General features: G+C 31.7%; 1 protein-coding gene across 1 annotated transcript; it reads left to right on the forward strand.

Annotated features, from left to right (window-relative positions):
* The first annotated feature begins 133 nt into the window (after positions 1–133).
* Positions 134–20,061, forward strand: LOC139489266 (26S proteasome regulatory subunit 6A-B). The gene is made up of 13 exons (XM_071275520.1): positions 134–228; positions 4,367–4,447; positions 4,923–5,048; positions 5,446–5,553; positions 6,620–6,682; positions 7,501–7,547; positions 8,102–8,192; positions 8,778–8,850; positions 9,804–10,013; positions 10,482–10,588; positions 11,799–11,944; positions 16,972–17,053; positions 19,878–20,061. The coding sequence occupies exons 1-13, from the start codon at positions 187–189 to the stop codon at positions 19,986–19,988; spliced, it is 1,287 nt and encodes a 428-aa protein (XP_071131621.1). The 5' UTR covers positions 134–186; the 3' UTR covers positions 19,989–20,061.
* The last annotated feature ends 6,900 nt before the right edge of the window (positions 20,062–26,961 follow it).

Genomic DNA, 26,961 nt, shown 5'->3' on the forward strand with positions numbered 1-26,961 from the left:
TTTTTCCCAATATTATAATCATATTCAATTTATTCAATTACACTAAAAAAAATCAAAACCAAACCTGATTCAATTGCAAGCTTCTAACATTGTTTAAGGAAATTAATATATGAAATATTGCAATTTAAAAGAATTTAATATTTTTAAGGTCGAAGTTTCGGATCTGTCACGTGACATTCAGTGAAAATGGCGACGCTCGAAGACAAGGCAATTTGGGACGATGGAGAGGTATTTTAACACAAATATTGCACAGTTTCACTAAATTAACCACCATGGAGACCTGTAAACAGAAATACAGTCGCCTTCAGTATCCATAAGAGTCAATATATCATGTTATGGAAAAGTTCTTTGTAGTTTTTAGGAGAATACATGATTCAATTTTCCTTCGTCATCCTCTCGCCGGTCACCGTACATACACTTTTCCCCAGGAATGACAAGTTGACCTGTGAAATTTATCATTAAACCTACATTCATACGTTATTGTCCCGTTAATATAATGTTCATTGTAATGCAATAAATATTCGAATTTACATTTTTTATAAAATCATTCATGTCCATGTGTATATTTACCAGTACATAGTAGTCAGTACAGGCTATGTTAGTCTGTATCTGCATGTTAGTTACACAGAGGCTAGAGCAGGATCTGATTACGGGTATATGTGTACTGGAAGAAGTACTGGTTGGTATGTCCAAAAGTGTTGAAAGGCAGCCGTGAAACCCTCAATTTTTGCTAGTTTTGTCATGACCACTGCATTATTTTTTTTTTTGGAAGAAAAGAGTTCTTATTGATGTCTGGTTTTGCAGTCTATCAGTTTGAATGATCTTGTCTTTCTACGATGTTTGTGTATTGAAAATCACTGCCTTGACTTGGCTTTATTTCTTATTTATTGCAGATAGTTTGTTGGTTTAATAGCTTGCACCCATCACTCAACCACTTTATAGAACATAGTCAGCCTCTGGTTTTCTCTGTTCCCAAATGACAAAACCATATTCTATTACCGATGTATCCGTGACTAAGTTACACTTGCCTAATGGTCTTCTTGCTTCACCTGTCTCTGATTGTCATTTTTAGACCTACATGTATAGACCCCCTTGATGGTCAAGTTGTAGAGAGTTCCACTCAAGGGTGGAAGGATGTGGATTTGAACCTCGGCCAAATAATAACTGCTACTTCTCAACTAACCACATGGTATTAAGCCTGTTTAAGGAGTAAAAGCAAAAACAAATAAACTTAGAGTTAGGGTAGGGTGACTGTCTTCCTCCTTGTTTTCTAGCATATTCTAGTTTAAAGCAGGGTTAATATTTATATTACTTTAACATATTCTTGTCCTTAATACATTTAATTAACTGCTGGACATTAAACAGCCCTCTATCAACATCATCAGAACCTCCCAAATGTTTATTTTAGCAACAGGGGACAGAATCTCCTGACTTTGGACAGGCACAAAAAAGCGACTGGGTTAAACATATTTTTGTGAGATCTCAGTCTTCCCCTATACCTCTGGCCAATGTAGAATACAGAAACACATAGCAATACTCATGTAGTAAAACTCAGTTTAAAAGAAGTCTGAATAGGTAGCAAAAGAAACTACGCAAAATGACAATGATACATAAATGATGATAAACAATTAAAACAAATGTATAACAAATAAATAAAGTTCTGGCATCCCAGTGTTCTCCCCAGGATTTTTGGATAGCACCAGGGTAACGCGTGACGAAATGAATTTTACAGTATTTTGTGTCGCTTTGCGTCGCTTATTTTTTTTCTTGTTACTTTTTGTCATTACCTGTTTGCCTAAAAAGTTGTTTTGTTTATTGTGGAACTGTGTTGTAGGACTTTGGGTCAGAAAATTATTGGTAGAAAAAGTAAATTAATAAACAGTTTGTATACTTTAATATCTTTGAAGAATAAATAAAAGAAAGCACAATTAGTCTTTAAGCTAAAGTCTCTTCTTATATTTTGATCAAGCCATTTTGTCCCGATACTTGTAGTTACACTACACATTCCCCATAACAATGAACTTTGAACAAGATTTTTGATACAGAACCTTCAGTAAATTAAAAACTATTTCCATAGTTTTAGATCTGATTCTTTTAGACAACAACAAATTTGTTTTTATGATTAATACTTTGTTACAGACATGGAGAGTACTTTAAAAGAGTTTTCTATTCACAAGGTTCATCCCTAGCTTTAGTCCTGCATGGGAATGTATTAGAGTTGTGGCAGTAGGCTTTTTAGACCTGTTACACTCAAATATTTTAACATTGTATAAATTACCCGTTTATTATAATATGTCTGTGCATCAATAATGGTATGATTCTCAAAAATAATTTGCAAAACATTTTTGTTGGTATGTTCTAAGAATGTTTTCATCCTTAATGTAACATTCTAATATAATTTTGCATTCAATTTGTACTTTATTTTTATTTGCAATGAGAAATTATATGTGAGGAGCATTTATTTGTAATTAACAAAATCAGGGGAAGTAACTCCACAATTAATTCCTAAAAGGCAAATTATTTTGACTTGAGACTGGCGTAATAGGGTTCATTAACAAATGTCTGCTTGTCCCTCACAAGTCTGTTATTTAAATTATGATCTCTTAATTAATTAAAACACAAAAGAATCATGTACATCGATTAAATCCAATCATCAAGGTTAACCTCAACAGGTAAATCGATCACGTGGTGTAAACAATCATCTTGTCAATACTGGATTAAACTGGTTAGAACTGGTCAATTTTGATGTAAAGTTGAAGTCATCTGAAACTTTACCGATTTTAATACGATTTTTTTACCGAAAACTTTAGCACCACGGAAAAAAATTATACATCGCGGCAAGAACGATACCACAGCGGCAGAAAATTATACATCGCGGGCCCGTGGTCCTTTAAGGGCCTGGGGAGAACACTGCATCCTGAATACATATAACATACAACAAACATACACATCGTGACATAACATATAATATCATTATCTGATATCATTTTTGAAAAGATTAGAACTTGTTCTAAATCTTTACTAAGGCACCGGCCTCCCATACAACACGACAGGTTAGCTACTGTTAGTAAATGTATTCACACTGAAATATAGTTCCCTATTGTTCTCATGTATGTGCTCATAATAAACATCTAAACTGAAAAAATGGGTATATTATTGGAGCAGTTCATTCAAGATTGTATGTCATTACTAATGTGTGTTGATGTGCAGGCTTTTTTTTTAAAACATTTTGATTAAGTAATTGGGTATTGATACAATACTAGTATGATTGACAACTGTCATTATCACTAAACAATCAGAGACATGTCACAAGGTAAACCTTTGAATACAATGCACCACCTCCTAAACTATCAAACAAATTGACCACATTAGTCTTACATAAATTATACAAACCCTGCAATATACATCTAGATCTTAATATACAAATATTGACCTCATAATTGAATACACAAATGTCATGAATGTATATATTAGATGTTTGATATATAAGGATGATAGATTTATTTATTGCCTATTACTTTTTATCTACATTTCATAAAGTGATTCTGTAAATTATATCTGAAAGATAAATGGTTAATGGATTAACAAGATCTTTAAAGCAAAAATGAAATATGAATATAAATATGAATATATAAAAGGTATTCAGTAAGGCCTATAATTTACTTGATAAATTTCCAATAAACATCTGTAAGTAATCAACAATTTAGATTAGTTCACTATTTTTTATTAGGAATTGGCTTGAAACAGTTTTAAAAATTTTTTAAATTTAATTATAACAAACCATTGTTTATTAGTTTATTCCCCATCAATCATTATGTCTATTTTTATCATTTGAATTTTTATTAGAAGTGAATATATATTTTTGCAACCAAGAAAGAATCCACATTTCAATAAGAAAAGTTTTTTAATTTGTTTACGTTGAACAAGTACATTTTCAATGCCGTGTGTTGAAAAATACTTTGAAAAATTGATCAAAAGGCACTCTACAACTTTTAATCTTCAATGTCATATAACCTCTTTTTCATGTTCAGAACAGGCAACATTATTTGGATAAGATATTAACTGAAGTTTAAATAAAATTGTGCAAATTAAGAGACCCATATTAATTAATTTGAGCTCATTTTATCCTCATACTGGTAAAGCATGTTTCCTTCTAAAGACCAGCTGTTAATGCAATAGTGCTTTATTAATGTTCATTTTCCCACTATTCTATAATATGAAATTATTCAAATTACTCTTCTAATCTTTCCATGAGTGATTTCCATCACTTTGATTTTTTCTGGAATAATATTTATATGATATGAAAATGACTCGAAGTGTATTACTTTTTCACAGAAGTTATGGAGTATATACTTTTATTTTTTAGGAAAGTCTTGGTGAGGAAGTATTAAAGTTAAACACAGATGAAATAGTAACAAGAACAAAACTTCTAGACAATGAAATAAAGGTATGTCTGTTCTTTCCTGCTGCTGACTAAATGACAAGGTATTCAAGGATTGCAAAATAGACTACTTAACGTCATGTAGTAAGGTCAGGGTATAGTGAGAGAAATTGGTATGCTTTTGTTATTGTTGACCTATTCTGATGTTTCCATCTCAGATAATTGAAATTCACAGAATGCTTGCACACATGCAGAATTATTTCATCTGACATTGGGCCAATACAAATTTATGGTTAGACCTTCAGAATGTTAGAGGGAATTAAATGCAATTGCAAAAATTTTGGTCCAATGATATGTTTATTTCTGAATTTACAGTATATTTTTTTTGTATTTTAGTGCTATACTTCATTTGTACTTACCACCTGTAAGTTGAACAATTGTAGATGTGGATACGACCAGGTGAAATGTCTGCTGGTCAACAACATTCATTTCTCTTGATCTTGATCTTGATTTCATTTACCAATTTTCATTTATATTCTAGATAATGAGGAGTGAAATTCTCCGCATCACACATGACCTGGCGGCAACTAAAGACAAGATCAAAGAGAACACAGAGAAAATTAAAGTCAACAAAACCCTGCCATATTTAGTTTCTAATGTGATTGAGGTAAGATTAATGTCAATAAAACACTGACGATTATAACTTTATAAACACATCAACAATGAATTTGAAAGCAAACTTTAAAAAATTGTCACATAAATGGTTGGAAGATCCCTTTTTATTTTGGGATAACTGTGTCAAAGATAGAAGTCATAGTTACTTAAAATATATTGATATAAGAGCAGAAAAGGCGTTTCCAAATAATAATTCAATAACCTCACATGGAATTGCAACAGAACATGAAAACATAGTCACTTACATAGTGAGAGGAGAATACCTTTTGAGTTTGAGATTATAACTGCTTTCAAGGTCAAAGTAAAAAATAAACTGAAATAAAGACAGAAAAGGGGTTTTCCAGATAATAACTCCAAAACCTTTCATTTTTTGTCTTCTTTCCTTATAGTTATTAGATATGGACCCAGTTGAAAGTGCAGAAGAAGATGGAGCCAATATTGATTTAGATGCCCAAAGAAAAGGAAAATGTGCAGTCATTAAAACTTCTACAAGACAGGTACAGTACGGGTAGAGACTTATTTTTATGGATGTCTTAATCCGTCTAGATGTCAGACTGGTCGGACATTTGTCCCAGTGTAATTAACACCTGCTGTGATATTAACCTGTGCAATATCCAAGTGGAAGGTAGTAAATCAATCTGTACCAGCTTGATTAGAATTAAATTTTACCTGGGCCGCGTTCAATATCTTAGCTGGTACGTAGTGCTACGTAGATTTTGACTATTGAACGTGTAGCTATAAACTAGCTGCTATATAGATATTGATAGCAGCTACGATATTGAACTCAACCCTGTACAGATATATTAGTATTTATGGAGGATAGATAAATGTAAAATATTGTTTTGTATTCAAAGAGAAAAAAATAAAATTTAAATTTAAATTAAATATCATGAATATGGGATTTTTTTTTATAACTTGAAAATGAAATAAAGACGATTTTTAACAATATATTGTGTTGCCAATTATTGAAATAATTGAATAAACTATTTTGTATTTGTAAACCATAAATATTTCATTTAATTCAAAATCATAACAACCAGGACTGTCTTCAATCGAAGTTTAAATCAAATTGTTGAGAAATCAATCCCATAAATTATACAAATGGTTAAAGTAGTTCCCCCCTTTAACGTCCTGTTCCTTTATATGTTATTAATAGAAACACAATTTTAAGTATTAGGCCAACATATTGTATTTATAAAATATGTAAACAAATTGAGTATAGGAATTGTGAATAAACTGTTATTTTCTCTTTTGATACAACGTTCCCCGTCGGAGCCTCTACCTCTTTTGATGATTTCACAAAAGCTTCACATTAAATGTTTAAGTATTTTACATTTCCTAAGGCATAAACACAAACAATTTATAAGTTGATTTGAAGACACACTACAAATAGCAAAAACAATTTATATACTGGCATGACTGGAGCACTGGAAGTTTTAATGACTTTTGAAACTTTGTCTTTTTTTATTTAAACAATGTCAAAAAGTTTTGAACCTTTCACTAATATAGTCCATAAGTTATGTAACTATTGATTTAAATCATGTACAATACTTTACTTTTCAGACATACTTTTTACCTGTAATTGGATTGGTTGACCCAGAAAAACTGAATCCAGGAGATTTAGTGGTAAGAAAATTAAAAAAAAAATCTAAATTATTTGAAAGGTTGACTGTCATCCTATGTATAAAAGACTAAATATTGGCCTTGTGAGCTAGTATCTATTGTTAACATTCTGTTGTGGTTGTCAATGGTAACCATCAGAAACTTTTTAACAAATATTTAGAACCACTGAAGCTGGGACTGAATGAATCTTACAAACTGTCGGCATTGTCAACATTACAAGGATTTTTTTTCAAAACTTGGACAGAAGCTCATGATCAAGAGAAAGATTATGGAGCAACATTTTTTATATTTTTATTTTTTCTCTCAATTTGATTTTGCTGATGATTTATAGACCTTTTGGTGGTTTTATTTGCATTTAAAAATGAGATACAGTCTATCAGTCTGTGGTTAATGTTTTCTAGACGTTTACAACTTGGACAGACAAGAAATAGCTTCTAGAGCCAATTTTTGTAAAATTTGTTTGAAATAAACCTTTATCTTCAAACTTTTGTCATTGGCATTTTTGCCAGGATAACAGAAAAATAAGAAATTTGATGCAAAAATCATTTTTAATCACTAGTACATATTAATTGATATTAGCCATGAAAATTTCTGAAAAATTCCTAAGTGATAGATCTGTTAAATAAAGGCAACAGTAGTATACCGCTGTTCAAAACTCATAAATCCATGGACAAAAAACAAAATCGGGGTAACAAACTAAAACCGAGGGAAACGCATACTCAGCACCATATTTTTTGCACGTACATTTATCAATAACTTCCATGGGGCTAAAAGTCTCCAACATCATACATACTTTATACTTCTTGTATTTTTAATTACAGGGTGTAAACAAGGATTCATATTTAATTCTGGAGACCCTTCCACAAGAGTAAGTGTCATTACTTATAAAGTAAATTCATAAATTATTGTGTGCATTTACTGTTGTGATTTTTTTGAGAATTTAACAAAAATGATAGATTAATTATTGCGATTTCAGGAAAAGCTATATACAGATGAACATACCAGATATCAGAATAGGAGATATTATTCTATTATTGCTATACTGTCCCAGTATTAATCACATGGATAATAACCTTGCAATATTTTTTGCATTTACAGTAATCGATTCTGGTCAAAAAGTAAAAACCTCCTTTGCTAAAGTGAATGACAGGATATCAGAGATGCGAATTTTGTACATAAAATTTTTTTTTTTTAATTTAATTTCTGTGCACATGATACATATTATTGGAATAACTACCATCATGTATGCTCATGACTAAAAGTGAAAAGTAAAAAAAGAAGGCCATGACAAGAAATTATAGGTAAAAAGTCATCTTCAATTATACATCACATCTGTGTTATGTCCATTTATACTTGCTTTTAAGGGCTCTGGATAGTTGATAAAATTTGTATGAATAAATTAAATTGTTTTCTCTAATTCAGATTTGATTCTCGGGTGAAAGCTATGGAAGTGGACGAACGACCAACAGAACAATATTCAGATATTGGTGGCTTAGATAAACAGATTCAAGAAGTAAGTTTCACTTAAGATGTTGAGTTACCAGAAAAAAACATATCAGAAAATAATGCCACATTTTTCAAATGAATCTCCCTCCTGATTTATCATGTTTCAGACTTATTTGGGGAAGACCTAAAGATACAAATAGTATATTGTGAGATCAGATAATAAAAATCAATATAAAATTCTTCAGTAGAGTTTAAACCATAGCTTGTGATTGATATATTATATAATTTTGCCTAAGATGTAAAAAACTTGGTGTCCAAGTGGTCTAAGTAGTTACTACTGTAATCAATAGTCAGTCAACACTGATGTTATGAGTTCAAATCCCGCTCGTTCGGGTGCACTGGACTCCAATCTTAATTGACTAGGATTGTCAGTTTTTCAGTGGCGTTAAAAGCACAAAATAAAACACACTATATAAATACACGAAAATGTATACATATTAAATAACTATTGAATAAATAGACTTATTAAAAGATTTTATTGAGTAGGCTCCTGGGTTCCAAAATACAAACAAATATTTGCTAATTTACTTCAGAAGGACCTTTACATGTTTATACACATAGTAATAATTTTGGATGATTATATATTTAATAGTTAATAGAGGCAGTTGTATTACCTATGACACACAGAGAAAGGTTTGAGGCATTAGGAATTCAACCACCTAAAGGTTAGTTAATTAGTTGGATGAAACACAGATGGCATACAATTTTTGCACATGCATGTTGTTTATACAGCCATAAATTCATGTACTTAACTATCTGAATACAATGTAATTTACAGACTTTGTGAAAGGCATGCCAACTTGAAATTCAGCAATGTCATTTTGTGACATTCTGTGATATAGTGCCAGGTTGTATATAGTTGAGGGTGTATACAACTATATGTAATCATATCACCTTCAACATTGAGTGAAACAAATGCTGTATAGTAAAAAAAGCTATAAAATAAACCTTAAGGGACAAAATGTAAAACAATTAATGAATGGCTATTATCTATTTTGAATTTATTGAACCATAAAACTAATTTTTGACTCTTCACATTGAATAATCAGCGAAGTGGATTATGTTAAATGTGAAGAGTCAAAAATTAGTTTTATGGTTCAATGACTAAAATTAATTATTGCCATTCATTATAAATAAATTTCTTTCAAATATAAGGCTCAAAGAACTTTTTATATTATTTATATTAACAATAACAATGTACACACATGTTGCCGTATGAATACACAACATCAGAGTGGGCGTGTCGCCATCAAAATTGACAACATTGAAAATAAATCTAATAATTTTAACCAATCAGAAGACAGTAAAAACACCAAATTTATTTATTCTGATTTATTCTTGAAACCCCCAAAAAATAAAAGAAATTGGTCGACATCAACCAACAACAACAACCACTAAAGTTCAGTCCCTGACCTGGGATAGACATATTAAAATGTCACAGAGTTTAACATAGTTGTGAACCCTCCCCTGAACTTGGGACAGTGGTGTAACAGCTCAGGGTTAGAACAAATAATTTCAATTGAATGTTTGCTTCATTTTAATGTCTAACGATCCTTTCTGTACTAGTCACTGTACTGCATATGTAGTTACCTCAAAAATTTTGTTTTCTATATTGTAGGTGTTCTACTATATGGAGCCCCTGGTACAGGTAAAACATTGCTAGCAAGAGCCTGTGCTGCACAGACCAAATCAACATTTTTAAAATTAGCTGGTCCACAGTTAGTACAGATGTTTATCGGTGATGGAGCTAAGCTTGTCAGAGATGCATTTGCTTTGGCAAAAGAAAAACAGCCGGCAATTATATTTATTGATGAATTGGATGCTATAGGTTTGTAAATATTTTTATGGTTAAATAAACTGATGAAATTTTAAAGGCTAGACAATTAGTAAAGAAAAATAAAATAATAATGATATCATGAGATTGCAGTTCAATCTAATTATTTTATTAGAAAAGATTAAGATATAAAAAAGAAGATGTGGTATGATTGCCAATGAGAAAACTATCCACAAAAGACCAGAATGACACAGACATAGACATTAACAACTATAGGTCACCGTACGGCCTTCAACAATGAGCAAAGCCCATACCACATAGTCAGCTATAAAAGGCCCCGATAAGACAATGTAAAACAATTCAAAAGAGGAAAATAACGGCCTTATTTATTTTTAAAAAAAATGAACGAAAAACAAATATGTAACACATAAACAAACGACAACCACTGAATTATCTTGCTTGCTTGACTAATATGTACTAATTTGGTTCTTAGATTTATTAAATATTGTTCTTACTTGATAGGTACAAAGCGTTTTGATTCTGAGAAAGCTGGTGACAGAGAAGTCCAGAGAACTATGTTAGAATTACTTAATCAAATGGATGGTTTCATGCCCAATGCCCAAATAAAGGTTTGTTCCATACTATTTATAGGTATTTTATATGTTAAGAAATATGATTTCACAGTTATTTTGCCTTTAGGAACATATGACATCATGATAAAAACTTAAAAAGAGATGATTATTTTTGTTATAAAAGATTTTTGATAACAAACATCTGCAACATATTATTCATTTATTCACGAAAGTGATGTCACTAGAGTGTAAAATAAACTATTTATTAATTTTTCAAGGTTCCTTTTATCTTTTACCCCTTCCCCTCAGTCATATATATTTTTGAAGTTATCTCCCATTGTCCAAAGTTTAATATTTTTTTTTATTAAACTAAAATAGAATCATTTAAAATACTTGAAAAAAAATTATTTAATGTTATAAGATTTTATTGTAAAGAAAATTACAATCACAAAAAAAAAAGAATTTATTTGCAAAGCATAATAAAATCTTGGTATAAAGTACTTATTTTCAGAGGAAACCAAAATTTAAAAGATGTTTCCCTCACTGTAAAAGGAGAGCTTAAATTAATTGACAGTATAATCAGTGGATTTCATAACATTTTTCTGGTTTTATATCATAATATTGGGCTATATTTTCGTCTATCAATGCAGTTTGTTTTAAGTACCATTTTGAAGCTTTTATAGGTACCATTAAAAGTAAACTTGTGCCTGATGTTCATATGATGAAATCATAATCTTTCAGTCAGTTTAATTGAAGTCTGGAGCTGGCATGTCAGTTAACTGCTAGTAGTCTGTTGTTATTTATGTATTATTGTCATTTTGTTTATTTTCTTTAGTTACATCTTCTGACATCAGACTCAGACTTCTCTTGAACTGAATTTTAATGTGCATATTGTTATGCGTTTACTTTTCTACATTGGTTAGAGGTATAGGGGGAGGGTTGAGATCTCACAAACATGTTTAACCCTGCCGCATTTTTGCGCCTGTCCCAAGTCAGGAGCCTCTGGCCTTTGTTAGTCTTGTTACGTATTATTTTAATTTTAGTTTCTTGTGTACAACTTGGAAATTAGTATGGCGTTCATTATCACTGGACTAGTATATATTTGTTTAGGGGCCAGTTGAAGGACGCCTCCGGGTGCGGGAATTTTTCGCTACATTGAAGACCTGTTGGTGACCCTCTGCTGTTGTTTTTTATTTGGTCGGGTTGTTGTCTCTTTGACACATTCCCCATTTCCATTCTCAATTTTATTGATTTGCATTATTTGCAGGTAATTGCTGCGACAAACAGAGTAGATATTTTAGATCCTGCGTTACTGAGATCTGGCAGGTTAGATAGAAAGATAGAATTTCCTCATCCCAATGAAGAAGCTAGAGCTAGAATATTACAGATTCATTCAAGGAAAATGAATGTCAGGTAAGCTAATATTGAAAAACAACAATTTATATCATTGTTTCATTGGTAATTTATGGTTGCATAATATTACATACATATTCAGAACAAAAGTATGATAGGGTTTTAGAAATGAAATAACCCTGCAGTAAACTAGATCAACACACTGGATTTTTATGCCCCATTTATTATGCCCCATTTATTATGCCCCATTTATTATGCCCCATTTATGGGCATTATGTTTTCTGGTCTGTGCGTCTGTTCGTCCGTGCGATCATTCCTCCATCCCGCTTCAGGTTAAAATATTGGTCGAGGTTAAAGTTTTTGGTCGCAGTAGTTTTTGATGAAGTTGAAGTCCAATCAACTTGAAACTTGGTTCACATGTTCCTTATGATATGATCTTTCTAATTTTAATGCCAAATTAGAGATTTTCGCCATTTTCATGGTCAATTGAACATAGAAAATGATAGTGTGAATGGGGCATCATTGTACTAGGGACACATTCTTGTCATCTTCTAGCTCACAAGGAGGACTCATCACCCTACCTGCACATATAGATAGTGCATGTATATAAAGTAACTTTCCAGCTTGTATGCTAGTAGAGGGCAAGCACTTTTATTTAATTTCACATATTATAGTCAAAGCTGGATAAAAGGCAAATAATTTAAGCAAGTAAGGTTTTCTTGAAAATAATATAACAGTGATAGTAATTTTCTATTTTATTTTTCACTTTAATTTCTCTATCTGTTTTACAGTTCACTGACCCCTGTGCATTTTGAATGGTTAATTCAAATTTAGATTTTGATCATGTGTATAAAAGTTTCAAAGCAATTATCTATCAGCTCTTGGAATGTTAATGGATTATTTAAAAGAATAAGTGGTAACAGAGTTTGTAAACTAGATGATGATAATATTTGTCAAATTATGACTGCAGACATTGTTGGTCTTTCAGAAACGCATATTCCCACCAATGAGATCTTAAACTATGATGGTTATAAATGTTTTGTAAACTGTAGATCATCTGATTCAAATAAAGTTAGAGGTGGTTTAGCTACATTTTTTAAGAAGGAAATATTATCAGGTGTAAAGTTGATGGATAAAACAATGGATGATATAATGTGGTTTAAACTAGACAAAACATTTTTCAGTTTTGATAGAAATGTATTTTTATGTTTTTTATATATTCCTCCTTCAAACTCATCTTACACATTAAGAACAAATTTTGATAAACAAATTTTTGAGAAACTTGAAGCAGATATTGCGAAATATAGTATATCAGGGGATGTAATCCTTATGGGAGATCTAAATGCACATATAAACTGTAAAGAGTTAGATTTCATAACAAATGAAGTAGATGACAGTTTGGACAACTTTCTTCCCACTAATTATGTTGCAGATAGTGTATGCAAATTTAGAAATACTCAAGTACACCAAAAAACTAATAACTATGGAAAATTAATACTTGACTTATGCACAGAATCTCAATTAAGAATCCTTAATGGAAGAACTCTCGGTGATTCAAAAGGTAAAATCACTTTCTATAATCATAATGGTGTGTCAATTGATGACTATTGTTTATGTTCATCTGAATTTTTACCAAATATTGTCAATTTTAGTGTAGGACAATTTGAACCAACAATATCTGATCACTGTCCAATTTCAATAACTATACATTCTCAATTAGTAAATAAGTCATGTGATAATTATGTTAAGCCAACTCTTAGAAGAGTTAAATGGACTACTAAACGAGAAGAAATTTTTAAGTCCAATATGTTGAAAGTGAACTTTGGAACTATTAATTCTGATGTAGATAATTTAACCCAAAAAATAGAGGCGAATAATACATGTAATTCCAATGTAACTCAAAGTGTTAATGATACAGTCTCTAGTATATCATCAATATTATACAATGCTGCTTTTTTAAGTAATTCTAATAAGACCCCTGGTAAAACCAAGAGAAGTAAACGAAGAAAAATAAAAAAGCCATATTATGATAATGAATGTGAATCTAAGTATAGGTCCCTTAAGAGTCTGACTAGAAAATTATGTACTGAGCCCTGGAATGACAGTCTTAGACACAAAGTATTATATAATAAAAAGGAACTGAATAAACTTATAAGGAAAAAATATAGACAATTTAGACATAAAATGATAAAACAGATTATAGATTCAAATAACAGCTGTCCAAATGATTTTTGGAATACAATTAAGAAACTAAAAAAGGAGAACTTCAAGGATCCTAGTTCTAACATACAACCTAAAGAATGGTTTAAATATTTTAATAAATTAATGAATACTGATTATGATAAAAATGTTTGTAATGATAAGAAAGAGTATACTACTTTTAAAGATTGTAACACATGTACTAAGATGTTAAACAGTTTTATTACAACTGAGGAGGTGGTTATTGCAGCAAAATCTTTAAAGAATAATAAAGCAAGTGGTTCAGATTGTATTACAAATGAAATGTTACAAATATCTTGTTATATGAATATTGATGTTTATGTAAAATTGTTTAATCTTATACTTAAGTCTGGTATCTACCCAACTTTATGGAGAAAAAATTTTATTAAGCCCATTTTCAAGGGTGGGTGTTTTAATGATCCATCTAATTACCGAGGTATAGCCCTATCAAGTTGTTTAGGACAATTTTTTCTAAAAGTTTTACATAACAGATTAGAAAAGTATCTTGAAGGAAATGAACTTATTTGTCGTGAGCAAATTGGATTCAGAAAGGGAAGTCGAACAAGTGATCATATTTTAACTCTAAAAACTATAATTGATAAAGCATTTAAATCATCAAAAAAGATATATGCCTGTTTCATTGATTTCAGGAAGGCATTTGATACTATTAACAGAGATGCCCTCTTTTACAAATTGTCTTATTACAACATAGATGGTCCCTTTTTTAGTATAATGAAAGATATGTATAAAGAGGTTTTGTACTCCGTAAAGATCTCGGAAGGTATCACTGATTTTTTTAATTCCTCAGTTGGGGTAAAACAAGGGTGTATTTTAAGCCCTACATTATTTTCTTTATATATTAATGATTTACCATCTATTTTTGACTCAACATGTGAACCACCCAAGTTAAATGATAATGATATATCATGTCTGTTATACGCTGATGATTTAGTCCTTATTTCTGAATCGGCTAATGGCTTACAAAAATGCCTTGACAAGCTTAGTTTATATTGCACTAGTTGGGATTTAACAGTAAATCTTGACAAAACCAAAGTTATGATTTTTAACAAATCAGGTAAAAACTTACAAAAGACAAGTTTGTTTTTAGTGATAATATTTTGGAACACTGTACAGAATATAAATATTTGGGTATACTGTTTAAACCATCTGGTAGTTTTACAGAAGCAGTGAGACTTCTTTGTAAAAAAGCCTCAAAAGCTATATTTTGTATTAGAAAACTGTTATTTTCTGAAGATATCAATGTATTACCTCACTTAAAGCTTTTTGATGCTTGTGTTAAACCTATACTTCTTTACTGTAGTGAAGTTTGGTCTCTGTATATGATAAAAGATATTACAAATCTAGAGTCAAAATATTGGTCATTGGCTACCATCAAAGTCCAAATTAAATTTGCAAAAACTTTAATAGGAGTAAATAAATCAGCTGTCAATTTAGCAGTACTAGCTGAACTTGGTATGTATCCAGTTTTTATAGAAGCTTTAAAACTGTCAATTGGCTTCTGGTTGCATGTGATCAAATCTGATAACAATTGTTTACTAAAAGATGTATATTGTTCCAACCTGCAATTAACCAATGGATTTGCTAAAAAGATTGAACAGTTACTTGCTACATTAAATTTTTCACATGTTTGGAAAAATCATGATACTATTTCAAAAAGGCGTTTATTATATGCAATTCATACCAAACTTAATGACAGATATCTTAATTATTGGAAAGAAAATATATTCTGTGATAATAAATCAGTACATGGTAATAAGCTGAGAACATATAGACAGCTTAAAGAAAATTATAAATTGGAAAACTATTTATTGTTAAATATAGACAGAAAAGTAATAGGGCATTTTGCTAAAATTCGTATTAGTAACAGTGTTCTTAGAATTGAACAAGGGCGTCACACTAAAACCCCTGTAGAAGAAAGAATTTGTCCTTTGTGCCTCTTAGAAGTTGAAGATGAATTTCATTTCACTTTAAAATGTACAAAACTAAATATAATTAGAGACCAACTGTTTTCCAAAATTAGTGAAATAGTTCCCTCTTTTTTAAATATGACTAATGAAGCAAGATTTAAATTTTTATATACGTGTGTTGAGACTGATATAATTAGAATTATTGTTAAATTTATAAGCGACATGTACATTTCTAGAAATGCTTTATTAAGCACTAAATAACTTTGTGGTATCACCTCCTCATATAATGTTTATGAAATTGCTATGATATATATATGTTTGTATTTTTGTGTATAACAAATTTGTATTGTCTTGGTATCAATCCTGTAATTTTGGATTTTAAACCAATAAAAATTACTTACTTACTTACTTACTTACATATAAAATTTGTGAGTTTGAATTCCGCTCGTTCGGGTGCACTTGTCTCCAATCTTAATTGACTTGGATTGTCAGTTTTTCCTATCAAAGGTTGTTGATTTTCTCTGGGCACTCCTGCTTCCTCCACCAATAAAAACTGTCAGCCACGAAATAGCCTAAATGCATTGCTTTGTGATATGAGTGCCAATGAGACAACTCTACACACCAGTCGCAATTTGTAAAAAGTAAACACAGTTCTCAGTGGTATGGTGACAAACAATAGTTGCTATATTAAAAGTTACCATAGCAAAAGTTATTAATGAAATATGAGATATTTTTAGCTTTCAGAAAGAATGATGGAAACATTTCTTGTTAGTTTTAGGTATAAATAGTGCAAGTTTTGAAGACATGTTAAATGAATTTAGGTGGTAGAGAGTCAATAACATAGATATGAGTCAAAAGAATACAAAAAACGTTTGATACTCAACTGTTTAGGGTAGCATAGTTCACATAATATGTATATTTTTTGTTGTTATATTTTAGTAAAGATACTAATTTTGAAGAGTTAGCCCGATGTACAGATGATTTCAATGGAGCCCAGTTAAAGGCAGTGTGTGTAGAGGCTGTAAGTCTATATCTAATTTATTTCACTTGTTTTAAAGTCAGCCCACTTGGTCAGTAGGGCTGTGTACACTATTGTCAACATTATCGGCATCTATCTTCTGTTAAATAATTATATTTTTAGCTCACTTGGCGTCCGTCGTCGTCCTGCGTCCGTCGTCGTTAACTTTTACAAAAATCTTCTCCTCTGAAACTGCTGGGCCAAATTAATCCAAACTTGGCCATAATCATCATTGGGGTATCTAGTTTAGAAATTGTGTGGCGTGACCCCGCCAACCAACCAAGATGGCCGCCACGGCTAAAAATAGAACATAGGGGTAAAATGCAGTTTTTGGCTTATAACTCAAAAACCAAAGCATTTAGAGCAAATCTGACATGGGGTAAAAATGTTCATCAGGTCAAGATCTATCTGCCCTGAAATTTTCAGATGAATCGGACAACCAGTTGTTGGGTTGCTGCCCCTAAATTGGTAATTTTAAGGAAATTTTCCCGTTTTTGGTTATTATCTTGAATATTATTATAGATAGAGATAAACTGTAAACAGCAATAATGTTCAGCAAAGTAAGATTTACAAATAAGTTAACATGACGGAAATGGTCAAATGACCCCTTTAAGAGTTATTGCCCTTTATAGTCAATTTTTAACCATTTTTTGTAGATCTTAGTTATCTTTTACAAAAATCTTCTCCTCTGAAACTGCTGGGCCAAATTAATCCAAACTTGGCCATAATCATCATTGGGGTATCTAGTTTAGAAATTGTGTGGCGTGACCCCGCCAACCAACCAAGATGGCCGCCACGGCTAAAAATAGAACATAGGGGTAAAATTCAGTTTTTGGCTTATAACTCAAAAACCAAAGCATTTAGAGCAAATCTGACATGGGGTAAAAATGTTCATCAGGTCAAGATCTATCTGCCCTGAATTTTTCAGGTGAATCGGACAACCTGTTGTTGGGTTGCTGCCCCTAAATTGGTAATTTTAAGGAAATTTTCCCGTTTTTGGTTATTATCTTGAATATTATTATAGATAGAGATAAACTGTAAACAGCAATAATGTTCAGCAAAGTAAGATTTACAAATAAGTTAACATGACCGAAATGGTCAGTTGACCCCTTTAGGAGTTATTTCCCTTTATAGTCAATTTTTAACAATTTTTTGTAAATCTTAGTTATCTTTTACAAAAATCTTCTCCTCTGATAATACGTGGCCAAATTAAACCAAACTTGGCCACAATCATCATTTGGGTATTTAGTTTTAAAAATGTGTGGCGTGACCCGGTCAACTTACCATGATGGCCGCCATGGCTAAAAGTAGAACATAGGGGTAAAATTCAGTTTTTGGCTTATAACTCAAAAACCAAAGCATTTAGAGCAAATCTGACATGGGGTAAATGTTCATCAGGGCCAGATCTATCTGCCCTGAATTTTTCAGGTGAATCAGACAACCTGTTATTGGGTTTTACAAAAATCTTCTCGGAAACTACTAAGCCAAGTTAGTTATAGCATGTATAGATAGAGATAATTGTAAGCAGTTAGAATGTTCAGTAAAGTAAGATGAACAAACACATCACCATCACCAAAACACAATTTTGTCATGAATCCATCTACGTCCTTTGTTTAATATTCACAAAAACCAAGGTGAGCGACACAGGCTCTTTAGAGCCTCTAGTTATCATCTCTCAAACAAATAGATCAATTAAAACCAAAATTAGTGGGATTAAAACATGGAAGTTATTTAAAGAAAATTTTTCATGTATTTACAATCTGAAGAAAATATAAAAGCAGAGGCAATTTTTGAATCTGAGCAGCCATCATTGAGATATCTTCTCTGAAACTGCAAGGCATAATGTTTTGAAATTTACAGAATTCTTATTTTAAGTTGATTTGGTGGCACATATTGATTGAATGGAAAATCACATTTTTGTTCCTGAATTTTAATGTCCAATTTAGCCAAACTTAAGTGTTGTGCAAGAATGATAAAATTGAGAATGGAAATTGGGAATGTCTCAAAGAGACAACAACCTGACCAAAGAGCAGAAAACAGCTGAAGGCCACCAATGTGTCTTCAATAGAGCGAGAAACTCCTGCACCTGGAGGCATGCTTCAGCTGACCCCTTAACAAAAATATGTACTAGTTCAGTGATAATGGACGTCATTCTCAACTCCGAATATATGAAAGAAACTAAAATTAAAAAACAAAAATGGGGCTGGGTTAAAAATGTTTTTGACAAACAAAAAAACAAACACAACAATATGCACAGTAAAACTCACTTTAAAAGAAGTCTGAGTCCAATGTCAGAATAAGTAACAAATGAAATTGAACAAAATGACAATGATACATAAATTAACAAAGAACTACTAACAGTTACTGACATGCCAGCTCCAGACCTCCATTAAACTGATTGAATGATGATGTCTTTATTATTTCACTATGCCCTATTGTCTTTTATAAGTTTTGTGTTTAGATCTCTATTTAGTAGTAACCTACAACCATATAACTTGGAGTTATAAAATATTTAATTAAGCAAAACAGCCTACCTAGTAAAGTAGATAACTCTGACATATATCTTGATACCAGAAAACCTGTAATTCTATACATTTAACATGGAAATAACGGAGTACAGCTTAAAAAACATGCAATTCTTATATTTTAATTTTATGCAAATTGATCCTAGTTATTTTACTTTCATAGCTGTGTTATTCATTATAGAAAGTTTATCAATCAGGACTAGGCTAACTCTGTAATAATTTATATTTATTGTTGATAGTCAAACATGTTAAATAAGAAAATCTTATGTATTAAAATTGAGTATTTTTTTCATTAATTTCAGGGTATGATTGCCTTAAGAAGGGGAGCCACAGAGTTACAGCATGAAGACTATATGGATGCTATCATAGAAGTGCAAGCCAAGAAGAAGGCTAACTTACAATATTATGCTTAAATCTCATTGTGGAATCTCATCTTTCATAGTTGTTAAAATGTTGAATGGACAAAATAAAGTGAAACACAGATCATTTCTTAGCTTTGGTATAAAGCAGCTAGAGTAGAAGTGTTTGAAATGCTGAATCAATAAATTTGATATGATGCGGGGGTTAAAGAAATAGTCTTTGTTAGCCTGTCTGTCCAAAATGCAACAATTCTCCATACCCCTTTAACAGAGACCTTGCATACTTTGTAGGATAATTTTATATTCTTTAACATTGCTATACCTTCAGTTTGCTTTGAACATTTTTACAATAGTTATGTTACTTGGAAATGGTAGATCGAAAGGAGAAAACTGTAAACAGCAAAATGATCACCGATACAAGATTAACAAAAATTTAAATATAACCAAATCAATGGATGACTTGTGTTTTGGGCAAAATGTTTTGTAGATATTTACCAATAGTACAACCTCAAATGAGAGGTTAAACTTGGTATTTGATGCTCCTCTCCTAAGCAACAGAAAAGACATAATGTATTTTTGTGCAGTAAAAATCCATCTTGGTGTTGGATTAGTTCAAAGCAGATATTAGAATATAAAAAAATCAGTCTAAAATGTCAGTTCATATGGCTTTATGATGTATAGATATGAATTTAAAGCAAAGGTCAAAATCTAGAACGTCAAATTAACCTATGACTTTGACCTCAATTTCAAGGTCACAAACTGAGGATTTCAAATCAAAAGACCCTAGTCTCTAATATGAATGGTTAATAAGTTATATCACTTTAAACATAATTTAAGATATGATAGGGGCTAAAACTCCCATTCATTGTTTACGCACCCTTTCAACTAAAATTATTTAGTTACAACATGTCGCAACTAACAATTTATACAAAATAATTTGTCGATATCTTATAAGATTAATGAAAATGAGTGAAAATAAGACAAATTCAAAAATTAGAATATGACCTTGACCTTTGACCTTGACCTAATTTTCATTTTTTTGGACCAAGGACTTAAAATCAAAAGATCCTAGGTCTCTATCACTTATGGTGTTCCAGTTTAAAATACATTTTAAAATTTCAAATACAAAAAGGGAAATAACTCTCATATGGAGCGTTCATATTGCTTCGGTCGAAATTGGACAAATCATGCGAAGGATATAACGAGCAATTTTATAAAATAAATTTGTCGTTATCTTTTACGGTTGCGAAGGAGTTGTGGACACAAGGAAAACGGTGTTTGGGGAGATAACTCCTACAAAGAAAAGTATTCGGTTACGCAGGGTAAATTTCAAAAGCGCATAAACTGTTGGATATCAATAGGTCTTTCCACAGAAAAGTGGAAAGACCTAATAAAAATAAAGATAAAGAAAAATAAGATCTACAAATAAGTCGTGGCTAAAAATCTATTGGTGTTCTTTGGTTATCAATTGTCATTAATTTTGAAAACTGCAATTAATTCCGGATGTGTTCTCTAGATAAATAAAAGTTTTGTTAAAACCCAAGCAAAACAAATTTTGGTTGTAAACCAATAACTTTTAGCTCAGTGAATCGTCCTGCAACTATCTTCATTGAGATTCTAGCAAAGACAAGAGTTTGTCAAAATTTATAATTTGTTACAAAAACCAAACTTTGTAATCTAATTTTTACTTTAGCATATACTTAAAAACATATTTTTTAATTCCTACCATTAAAAGATATTCTCAAAATTAGTGATTTTTAACAAAAAGAATTTTATTACAAGATTTTTTTTACAATTTTTGACACCTTCAAACACTTTGAAATATATGATAAAATAAGAATATGTTGCCTTCTAAATTTCATTAAAAAATGAAAAGATGTAGTATGATTGCCAATGAGACCACTCTTCATCAGTGCCCAAATGACAAGTTAACTATAGATCATTGTTCTGATTATTTCTGTGGTTGGTTTGCTGTCCCATTGGCGTTTTGTCCATGAATCGCTTATAATTATGACTACTGGGTTGTAGCACATGCTTTATTCGCCAAACTGAACAGGACAAAATATTCAGGTCAGAAAACTTAATTTTTTCAATGACTAGCAGAGACATGAATAACCAAAATTTAAAGTCTGATGCTCAAAATAATGCATCTGCTTGTGTCTTGATACTAAGAGTAAAACTAGCCAATGAGTAGCATATTTATATAAACTGTACATCTTATGTTGTGTACATAAACTGTACATCTTATGTTGTGTACATAAACTGTACATCTTATGTTGTGTACATAAACTGTACATCTTATGTTGTGTACATAAACTGTACATCTTATGTTGTGTACATAAACTTATGTTGTGTACATAAACTGTACATCTTATGCTGTGTACATAAACTACATCTTATGTTGTGTACATAAACTGTACATCTTATGTTTTGTACATAAACTGTACATAAATGTTATGTACATAAACTGTGTATAAATGTTATGTACATAAACTACATTTAAGTAAGCTAGGTATGCAAACTACATTTATTAAGTTGCAAATTATTGTAAATCTGCTGAAATGCATTTCAACTGTATATATGCCAAGATGTATACAAACTCTACATCTTTTATTCAAACAACATGTAAGTAACTCTACATTTTTTATACAAACAACACATAAGTAACTCTACATTTTTTATACAAACAACACATAAGTAACTCTACATCTGCTGATAATCACTCAGTATAAACTGCATGTTTGCTGAAATGCTGTCAGTATTATCTGGACATCTGTTGAAATGTATTCAGTATAAACTGGAGATCTGCTGCAATGAATTCAGTATGGACTGGAATTCTGCTGGAATGAACTCTGTATGAACTGAACATCTGCTGAAATGTACTCATAATATACTGAACATTTGCTAAATTTTAATCAGAATATACTGAACATTTGCTGAAATGTTCTCAGTATAAACTGGACATCTGCTGAAATGAACTCAGTATAAACTGGACATCTGCAAGAATGCATTCAGTATAAACTTGTATGTACTCAGTATGAACTGAACCTCTGCTGAAATGTACTCAGTATAAACTGGACTTCTGCTGAAATGTACTCAGTATAAACTGGACATCTGCTGAAATGCATTCAGTTTAAACTGGAATGTACTCTGTATGAACTGGACTTCTGCTGAAATGTTATCAGTATATACTGGAAATCTGCTGAAACGCATTCAGTTTAAACTGGACATCTGCTGGAATGTATTCAGTATAAACTGGACATCAGCTGAAATTATTCAGTATAAACCGGACATTTGTTGAAATGTATTCAGTATAAACTGGACATCTGCTGAAATGTATTCAGTTGAAACTGGACATCTGCTGAAATGTATTCAGTTGAAACTAGACATCAGCTGAAATGTATTCAGTATAAGACAATAACAATCAAAACCAAGGAGTAAACAAAGACTGAAAAAACCAAATGACATTTACATCAGAAGGGTAAGCATTTCCTGCACCGTATAGGGTTTAAACTCGACATCTGCTGAAATGTATTCAATATAAACTGAAAATCAGCTGAAATATATTCAGTATCAACTGGACATCTGTTGAAATGTATTCAGTACAAACTGGACATCTGCTTAAATGTATTCAGTATAAACTGGACATCAGCTGAAATATATTCAGTATCAACTGGACATCTGTTGAAATGTATTCAGTACAAACTGAACGTCTGTTGAAATGTATTCAGTATAAACTGGACATCTGTTAAAATGTACTCAGTATAAACCGGACATCAGCTGAAATGTGTTTACTAGTAACTGGACATCTGTCGAAATGTATTCAATATAAACTGGACATCTGTCTAAATGTATTCAGTATAAACTGGACATTTGTTAAAATGTACTCGGTATAAACCGGACATCAGCTGAAATGTGTTTACTAGTAACTGGACATCTGTTGAAATGTATTCAGTATAAACTGTACATCTGTCTAAATGTATTCAGTATAAACTGGACATCGGCTGAAATGTATTCAGTTAAACTGTTCATCGGCTGAAATGTACTCTTTATAAACTGGACATCTGTCAAAATGTATTCAGTATAAACTGGGCATCAGCTGATTTTTATTCAGTATAAACTAGACATCGGCTGAAATGTATTCAGTATAAGCTGGACATAAGCTGAAATGTAGTCAGTATTAATTGGACATCAACTGAGAAATGTATTCATTACAAATTTGACATCTGCTGAACTGCATTCAGTATCATCTGATTCTTCTATCATTCTTTATCAATATGTCAAAACACATTTACTGATAATCTGCCAATTTTGAACAATTTCGCGAAATGTGCTTCTTCGAAGATCAATTTTACTAAGCATGTTATTGTTGTCTTTCTGATGTGGTTTGACATCTCACCCTTTATTCTATTGATTTTGTATTTACATTGTGTCATAGATCAAATTTTCGTTCAGTGTATGTTCACTTGTTTGTGCTAATATGTCTTTTGATTGAGTTAAACATTTTCAATTTTATAGTGTGTTTTTTTTAGGCTGTAATGTTACATTGTTGTTTCCTGTCCTAAGTCAGAAACCTGGTGTTTAGTAGTTTTCATTTCTAGGTGTGGTTAAAAAGTGTTTCTCGTTTCTCGTTTTTGTCGAGCCTGCAACTTTTGTTACAGAAAGCTTGACATAGGGATAGTGATCCGGCGGCGGTGACGGCGTTATCTAACTTCTTTAAAGCTTTATATTTTAGAAGGTGAAAGACCTGTATGCTTCATACTATGTATATAGATGCCTCATGTTACGAAGTTTCCGTCAGTCACATGTCCAATGTCCTTGACCACATGTTCATGGTTAAGTGACCACTTGAGAAAAAAAAAGTTCAAATGTTTTGTAATGTTAAATTCTCTCTTATTTTAAGTAATAGGATTACTATATTTGGTATGTGCGTACCTTGCAAGGTCCTCATGCCCGTCAGACAGTTTTCACTCGACCTCATTTCATGGATCAGTGAACAAGGTTAAGTTTTGGTGGTCAAGTCCATATCTGGGATACTATAAGCAATAGGTCTAGTATATTCGGTGTATGGAATGACTGTAAGGAGTACATGTCCAACTGGCAGATGTCATCTGACCTTGGCCTCATTTTCATGGTTCTGTGGTCAAAGTTAGGTTTTTAAGTTTTGGTCTTTTTTTCTAATACTATATGCAATATGTCAACATTATTTGGTGTATGAAAATATTTTATGATCAATTTGTCAGTCGTGCAGGTTTTATTTGACCTTGACCTCATTTTCACGGTTCATTGCTCAGTGTTGACTTTTTGTGTTTTGGTTTTTTTTAAACTATAAGCAACAGGTCAACTATATTTGTTGTTTGGAAGAATTGTTAGCTGTACATGTCTGCCTTGCATAGTTCAAATGACCTTGACTTCATTTTCATGAGTCATTGGTCAATGTTTAGTTATCTTGGTTCATGTTAAGTTTATGTGACAGTTTTAATAAAGCTTTATATTTAGGTCTATCAACATAATATCAATGATTAATAAAGAAGGCGAGACATTTCAGCGTGTGCACTCTTGTTTTATATATCGATAAGACCTTTGGTTTTCCTATTGAATGGTTTTCCATTATTATCATTTTTGAGGCCCAAAATAGCTTGCTGTTTGCTCTGAGCCAATGCTCCGTGATGAAGACCGTTCTTTGACCTAAGTTTACTTCTACAAATTGTGACTTGGGTTGAGAGTTGCCTTATTGGCATTCATACCAATATAAGCCCGGTCTTTAAGTATGACCACTCTCGAACCAAATGTAGTCCCTATGACCAATCTAAGCCCGGTCTTTAAGTATGACCACTCTCGAACCAAATGTAGTCCCTATGACCTCCATTTGGTCGGTAACATGTTGTACTTAGCAGTATTTTTTAAGAATTTCTAACTTGTGTTTCATTTTGTAACTTGAAAATCAGCCAATCTTAATTAGAATTTGTTCTGCTCACACTGAGGCGCTTTGGTACATGATATTGGTTTTTTTTTCATTGTTTGCACTGAAAATCCATTATTCAATTTTCCTTTTCTTTACCACATACTTAATCTTACTTTGTCTTGTGTGCTACAATCCCTTAGTTTACTTTGCATAAGGAACTTTAGACACAGCTGAATCAAAAGATCAAAGTTTTAGAGTAAGAATTCATATTTGATATATGTCGTAATTTGATAATCCCGTTTTACACTTCTCTGTAATTTAGTCATCACTGATAATTTGTCATTGGAGTAATACTTATACACAATTTAAAGGCTTCTGTTTGTATAACAGGATAAGTAGACCTGAATTGGGTCTTCTAAGTGCTCCACGAAACCCCTTCTTAAATTATTAATATCAATGTTATCAGCAATCATAGCCGGGTATCAATGTTATTGAAACTAACTATTTTAGTTTAAACAGCTTATTTACTTAAATATGCAAAACGGACGAGACAGAATTTTTATAAAAACTTATAGTCTTCTCCAAGATGTGGACACTAAACAATAATTCCAAATATCTTTTAGAGTGCATACAATCTAAGATTCTTTCCTCTTGCAATAGTATTAGAGTATTTGACCTTTCTACACGTAACCCATGTATCCTTCAAACTAAAAGACAAATGAAAGAGATGGTCCTGCTTTGTTTCATAAAAAAAATGGCGAAAGTAGATACAAGTATCTTGTCTAGAGATAAATCGTACTTTGTAAAACATCTCCTGAAACTGACATCTTTAAGATGCTTGATTTCTTGATGGCAACATATTTTTAGCTCACCTGGCCCGAAGGGCCAAGTGAGCTTTTCCCATCACTTTGCGTCCGGCGTCCGTCGTCCGTCGTCCGTCGTCCGTCGTCCGTCGTCCGTCGTCGTCCGTCGTCCGTCGTCCGTCGTCGTCCGTCGTCGTCGTCCGTCGTCGTCGTCCGTCGTCGTTAACTTTTACAAAAATCTTCTCCTCTGAAACTACTGGGCCAAATTAAACCAAACTTGGCCACAATCATCATTGGGGTATCTAGTTTAAAAAATGTG

Source organism: Mytilus edulis, chromosome 9 (genome assembly GCF_963676685.1).
Source record: "Mytilus edulis chromosome 9, xbMytEdul2.2, whole genome shotgun sequence".
NCBI classification, from domain to species: domain Eukaryota; kingdom Metazoa; phylum Mollusca; class Bivalvia; order Mytilida; family Mytilidae; genus Mytilus; species Mytilus edulis.